Source organism: Octodon degus, unplaced genomic scaffold, assembly GCF_000260255.1.
Source record: "Octodon degus isolate 3935 unplaced genomic scaffold, OctDeg1.0 scaffold00510, whole genome shotgun sequence".
Taxonomy (NCBI): Eukaryota; Metazoa; Chordata; class Mammalia; order Rodentia; family Octodontidae; genus Octodon; species Octodon degus.
In genome coordinates, this window is record NW_004525086.1 from 22,609 (window position 1) to 30,043 (window position 7,435).

Genomic DNA, 7,435 nt, shown 5'->3' on the forward strand with positions numbered 1-7,435 from the left:
TCAGAGGTTTTTGACCTGAGTCCCCTACAGCTCAACATAACAACATGGCCTTATTTCTTATACTTCATTTTTATACTTTTTGGCTGGATGGTTAAGACCAAGATAAAGCAAGACATATGCAACAAAATTTGTAGCTTTTGGATCTGATAAGGTCAGTGAAATCCCTTCAGGATTTATCCTGAGATCCTGTACCTCAGATTGTAGATCCTTTGTCAGCGTCTGCCACGTGGATGAGTCATGGCCATTGCCTAAACCAATGTGCTCTATGTGAAAGTCTGAGAGAATGTTTTCTCTCCATGTGACTCTCCTTAGGCACACTGTACACCATTGATCACTTTTCATTTTTGGCCCCATAATCTCCTTGATCAGAAAAATTGGGGCATAACTGAATTACACCTTGTTACACTACAGGTTCTCACATGTCCTGTGTCTTAATTGACCTTAGAAGACTAGGGCCAAAATGTTGGCTTTATTTGCAGCCCTCCTTTTTCTCTAATTTTGGTCTGCAAACTTAGGTTGTTAACCATCCAGAACACAAGCTTATTGTTATTGCCATACAACCTAGGCTGTTGAGCTTAACTTCACTATCTGTCTGAATATCAAACATCTTATGCATAATATGGAACAGGTATTTATCATCAAGTATTGATATGTTAAACTTTAAGCCCCTACAGAATATGACAAAAAATTAAGAATTAAAATACATTTATAAAATAGAAATAAAGAACTATATATGTTTACACATAAGTCCAGAAATCTAACAATATACAACATTGTAGCAAGACAGTCCCAAAGCCCTCCTTTTCCCATCTCCTACCTTCATTCACCACCCCTTCCTTTTCAAACAATCATCTAACCAAGAGACAGTACAGTATCACTTATATATGAAATGTTTTATTTAAAATCACTTCTTGTTGTGATATCCAAAAATACAATATACATTTTTCTTCTGGATTGATGGATGATTTCTTATCATTTAAGAAGTGGACAATCTTTTGTCCTCAGTTCTACAAATAGGCACTAGAGTCCATGTCCATATGAAGAATTTTATATTTAATTATGGAAAGAGAGCATCACTAAACAGAAATTGTGAACCAAAATTAAAAAAAAAAAAACAAAATAAAAACATCATATTATTTGGGAACATAAAAGCTTATAAACTTTGAACAGGTGGGAACACACACACACACACACACACACACACACCTGGGAAACGGTGTCTTACAAAATTGCGTTGGTAAAAATTTCCAAATCCTGCGAGAGTATAAGCATCTGCATGTGCTCAAGCCCTCTGTGATCTGTGAAACCTCTTTAAAATCCACTTGGTAAACAAGGAGACAACCTTGCAGAGCCATGCTGAATGCAGCACATGAGCATCAGGGGAGCATCCCCCACCCTGACCACGAGGTAGTCTCCTTCTCTTGCTTTTAGATAGAGTATGACTCACTAGACGTGAGTGTGGCTATTTGACCAAATCCTAAAGTGACTTGCTATAGAGAATGAGACATCCTCGCCTTCACAATGTTCATGGATCTGCACCGTGGTGAGGTTTGCAGTTTTTCTTCCTGCAAAGGTGTAGATATATCTGTCAGGCTACTGTGTTTAATGCTATGCATAGGTCTTTCTCTGAACCATGTGCACTTCAGCTGGCACCATATTTCTCATCTTCAGACTCTTTATTTTTAATGAGAATTTTATTACTAAGACCAATAAATATGCAAGTATAGAAATAATTCATTCAGGAAAGAGCACGTGATCTGTAATAAGTGTCCAGTAGGCAGCAATCCATCCAGATGTTAGTCTTTCTCCTTTCCTTCCTTCTTTTTCTGCCCATATTCTTCCCTTTCTCTTTACATACCCTTTATAGTCTTGCCTTTCTCTTCCTTTGTATTTTAAAGAATACAAAGTATGGATAAAAATCAGCATTAGAATGATACAAGATTTGATTTCACTAAACAAATAGGAATTCAACAATGATGCTACATTACATTATGCTTTCTTTCTTCTGCTCCTTTTCTTTCTTGTCTTTTTTCTTCTTTCTTCCTTTCCACTTTTCTTTCCTTCAACTATAAAAAATTTAAAACTACTTCCAGTATTTTTGTTCAGGTTAAAATGAAATATCTTAGAAATGTCATGAGTACATATGCTACCATTAGCACTCAAAAAGTATTTCATTTGTTGTTTCTAAATATATCTCTTTATCCTGGAATGATCTCCCCACCCTAATGTGTAGGTTAAACATTAGAATGTCTAGGCTGGGGAGATGGCTCAGTAGAATAAGTGCTTGCCTGGCAAGCACAAAGGCCTGAGTTAAATCCCTGGTTCCGGAAAAAAAAAAGTCTAGAAGCTGTATAAACAAAACTAATAAGTCAAGTTTAGCTTAAGTGCAGAAATTCACATTTATTTATAGTTATTGATAGAATATAAAAGATAATTTTGCCACCATCACACACCCGCAAATAGCAGAGGGGGAGCACTACTGGTTAGAAAGAGTGACTCAAGCTCACTGTGCCATCCTCAGATGTAACTTGGTCCCTTTCAGTGTCCCTAAGTTCATTTGATGGCATGAAGTGAATGAAGTTGCTGCCTGTGATTTGACAGGAGAATATAAATGGCTGAAATTGCGCTGGTTGATGTGGCTGGGTCTGTCCCTGAGCAGGAGCTAAATCACAAGACAATAGGAAAAAGGGAAGTTCAGATCTTCTTCAAGAATGACCTTACAGAAAGACAAAAAAGTCATTTCTCATCTCTTCATTTAAAAAAAAAATAAGTATTTATGACTAGCGTTATTATAATTATAAAAACATGTTGATCATTGTAATATTTTTGCTAATATATTTTCCAAATCATTATAAAATGAATTAATGTTATTGCAATTTTACAAGTTTTTGAATATATGACTTAAAGAAAATATTTTCTTCTATGTATTACTAAACTTTCAGTCATTTTATGATGTTGATGCTGCTTAAAATAATGCTGGCATTTGTATTCACATCTTCCTTTTACCCTTCACAGAGGGTGCTCATAACCATGCTCCATTTCTCTCATGCATGAGACAGCTCATGTTCAATGCTTTTTCCAGTGACATGGCTATTAGAATCCTGCTGCTGCAATGGCTAGCTTTTTACACAGCTGAAAATTTAAAATATCTTCTTTCAACTCAATGTATTTTTGGAGTAATTTTATATTTACAGAAACAGGACATTAGAAAGAAATCCAGATTTTGCTCACTTAGTTGTCTTTAATAGTGACACCTTATAATACCATGAGCTCATTCGGCAAATTTACATAATGAACACAGATAGAATGCTTTTCAGTGTGCATTGCATTTTATTTATATTTACTGAATTTTTTCCACTATTGTCTTTTTGCCCTGTTAGGATTCAATGCTGTGCAGCAGAGTGACTATAGGATAATTACTTTTGAAATGACTTAAAGTCATAAACATTATGATAATAAATTATAAATACAATGCTTTCCACTGGTTAATATTTTAGTACTGATTTTGAAAATTTTTAATGTGAAAAAAGAAAGGGTGAGCTTGTTTTTATCTACTTAGTATTTGAATTGAAAAATTTTCTTTCTTGGGCTGTCGGAAAAGCTTAGGGGTCTAGAGCCCCAGCTTAGATAAGCTTAGGCAAATTAAAGGGATGGTGATTCCATCCCCACACCAAATGCCATACCAGCCCTGCCCCCAGGGCTGCCTGAGCCAGTCAAAAAAAATACTACTGTTTCATTTTTTATATGTCAGAAAAGGATAGGTGAGAGAAAACAATTGTTTATTTATTAGACTGATTATATGACTTATTTTTTGTGTGACTGGCTATTGGACAACAGAGTGGCTTGACCTCAGGTTCATGGTCTTATATTCAACATTTCTCATTCATTCAAAAGGCTGTACATTGAAAAACATCATTTATGCACTAAAATGGATGAAACTATGTCTAAAAATAGGAGCATGTTTCATGCGTGGTACCAGCAAGGCAAGAGTTAGATGTCAAATGTTATCATTTCTGCTGTGTCTCTTACATGGCATCTTGTTTTCACCATTCACCAGCACCCTTCCCTGTGCTTCTGACTGAGAGAATGGGTTCTCTCTGTGTTGTGATCTGATCCTCACAAGAAACCTTTGGAGAGCCCTTCTTTTTACACCCATTTGTACAACAAAATCAGAGCATTTCAGAGTCTCCACAGCCGTAGGTAACCATTCCATGCTGTGCAATAATTACCAGAGCTCAGATCTGAGGCCAGAGTTCTTCCTGATTACCCTTGGTGTATTTCCTGTCTTGACTATTTCCTAAGATGGCCACTACTGCAATATACATGCGTGTTTCTTACAATAATTAGTTCTTGTCATATTTTGGGTCTTACAGTTTGTGTACTATTCTTGGGAACTTTCTACTGGTTTCGCTAACTCCTGTTCACTTCTTAAAATAATGAACAAAAAGTAGCATACCGATAATGTGTGCATATTCTGCATCAAGCCAGAGCCAGGCTCTAAGCAGTCCTTTCTTTTGTGTAAAAAATTAGTTAATACATGTAAAACCTAAGCACTTTTAATGGCTTTGAAGAAATTTGAGAAAAGAATCCATAGTTTCCTTGTAATTACTAAACTTTCTCTTAATTTATCTTCTGTTGATAGATGAGACAGTACACCTAGCAAGAATGGCAGAAGAGTGGTCCCTGCCCTATTCTAAGGCGACAGTAGTCATGTTTAGTAATAACACTCTTTCCTTCCTCATAATGTGAATATAGCGTCAGGATGTCATTCATTAATCAACTTTGGAGGACACTAGACAAAGATCAGAGGTCACAGCTGAAGTGAAACAAACAACTTGACTTTCAGCACACATGCACTCTTGTTTTCCACCTAAATTGAAAAAGTGGTCATTCTACATATTCATCAATCCTCCCAAATCCTGCCTCATTCGTAGCTATTATCTTCAACAGATTTCTGATATTATGTTTTCAACCCACTCAGCCAAGGTTTCCATAATACTGAATCAACTTATTGATGTCTGTGCAATTGTAAACTCATTTGAACTAATTTTTGTCATACTTTCTGATTTACATGATCACTGATTTATATTTTCACCTTTCCTTTGGAAACCATGCAAAATCACAGCTTCGTGACTGAATTTCTCCTCCAGGGATTTTCACAGAATCCACATATTCAGAAAATGGTATTTGTTGTATTTTTGTTTGTTTACATTGGAACCATCTGGTGCAACATGCTAATAGTGGTGACCATTATTTTCAGCCCTGCTCTACTCGACTCCCCCATGTACTTCTTCTTGGCATACTTGTCCTTCTTGGATGCTTCCTTTTCTTCTGTCATCACACCAAAGATGATTGTTGACTCCCTCTGTGAAAGGAAAACCATCTCTTTTCAGGGTTGCATGGTGCAGATCTTTGGTGTACACTTCTTTTCTGGCGCAGAGGTGATTGTCCTCACAGCCATGGCCTATGACCGCTATGTGGCCATCTGCAAGCCCTTGCACTACACTTCCATCATGAACAGGACACTCTGTCATGTTCTGGTTGGTGTAGCCTGGATGGGAGGCTTTCTGCATTCCATCATTCAAATTCTCTTCACTTTTCGCCTTCCCTTTTGTGGCCCCAATGTCATTGAACATTTCATGTGTGACCTGTACCCGTTACTGAAGCTTGCATGCACTGACACACACATCTTTGGCATTTTGGTGATTGCCAACAGCGGGTCCTTCTGCATTATAATAGTCTCCTTGTTGCTTGTGTCCTACGGTGTCATCTTATTCTCTCTGAGGAAGCAAAGCTCTGAAGGGCGTAGAAAGGCTCTGTCCACCTGTGGGTCCCACATTGCTGTTGTGGTTTTATTCTTCATACCTTGCATGTTTATATATGCAAGACCTCCAACTTCCTTCTCCGTTGACAAAATGGTTTCCATATTTTACACCATGCTAACTCCATTGCTCAACCCTTTGATTTATACTTTTAGGAATAAGGACATGAAAAATGCTATCAAAAAACTTCAGAAGAGATTGGTGGCAATTTCCCATGTACAATGAAAATGAATCTATTCTCAAATAATAAATTCATGTGTAAATCATTCCAAAGAATTTTAGGTGAAAATTGTGGTGTTTCCTCTGCATAAATTGTGTTACTGTATGTCTATAGAAATAGATATCCTGTAGTTTTAAGAACATATTTTTACTTTTCTATTAGGTATTACTTCTGAGCTGGTAAGTGGGTATGCTTATGTTTAAGTTAAAGAGAGTTGGATTTTATATTTAATTAGAAACATACAATCCATAAATAATCTGCAAAGTAAATTACTTCAGAGATTACCTACTGTTAGGTTTTGTTTCTATATGTCCCCCAATGCCTCACAGATGCATGGGATGACTTTCAGAAGTTGTGATTAATTCATGATCCAATGTTAGGATTATGGGCCTACAATGCATAATGCACACATTCAGAGAACTAATCTTTCATTTCTTTCCATGCATGCAAATCTTAGTTTTATTTTATTTTATTTTATTTTATTTTAACTCATTTTATCTTGATGTTTTGAAATCACATCTTCCTATGATTCCCAGGCAAGCCCTAAACTCACTATGTAGCCCACACTGACCTTAAACTCATGGCAATCCTTCATTCTCAGCCTCACAAGGACTGAGTTTACCGACATTCATTACCATACTCAGATAAAATTTTATCTTTAAACCAGCCATAATACCCATATCTTCTTTTTTTTGCCAGCTCTACCTGTCCTGAGTTTTGAGTTGTCATGGCATGTGGGCCTGGGAATAGAACTGTGGTACTTTCACCTGCTTAAGCTTGCCTAAGCGGGCACTTTAGACTCCTGAGCTATTTCTCTGGTCAATACCCAAATCTTCTACTTGATGTATTAGAAAGCTTTTATAATATTGTGAGATGTTAAAAAATGCTTTATGGATGAGACATAATTATGAAAGCAACCATGGACATAGATATAGCTAGGTATAGATATAGCTATAGATATAGCTATAGTTGGACACATAGATATAGATGTAAATACATATAAATAAAAATATTTTTATATCATAATCAATCCAAAACGTGAAGTGAGATTTCCTACTGAGAAATGCTGAAAAATCATATGAAGGGAGAAACACTTTGATTTAATTACCAGGCTCAGACCTAGAGGAAGACAAATGTTTCTCTACATCTTGTCTGTCTGCCATGAGCATTTTGTGTTGGGAAGCACACTCCAGGCTTTGGCTGTTTGTTCCCATAGTCGTGGTGCTTCTTGTTTAAGTACTCCTGCACACTCAATCATAAAAATTTCAAATGCTTCCCTTCTCAAAGAGAAGAACACTCACTCATAAACAGAATAAGGACTGTGGTGTACTCAAGTGTAGGATTTGTACTGTTCACCAAATATACAGAGGCATTGGGTTCAGCTGACAAGAGT

At 36.5% G+C, this 7,435-nt stretch overlaps 1 protein-coding gene across 1 annotated transcript; it reads left to right on the forward strand.

Moving 5' to 3' along the window:
• The first annotated feature begins 5,108 nt into the window (after positions 1-5,108).
• Positions 5,109-6,047, forward strand: LOC101567891 (olfactory receptor 4C15-like). Its single transcript, XM_004648644.2, has one exon. It carries the CDS (start codon positions 5,112-5,114, stop codon positions 6,045-6,047), a length of 936 nt encoding a protein of 311 aa, XP_004648701.1. The 5' UTR covers positions 5,109-5,111.
• Positions 6,048-7,435: the final 1,388 nt, after the last annotated feature.

What these genes read in the sequence shown, in the direction of transcription:
- LOC101567891 (XM_004648644.2), top strand. Translation starts at nt 5,112, where the DNA reads ATGCAAAATCACAGCTTCGTGACTGAATTTCTCCTCCAGGGATTTTCA.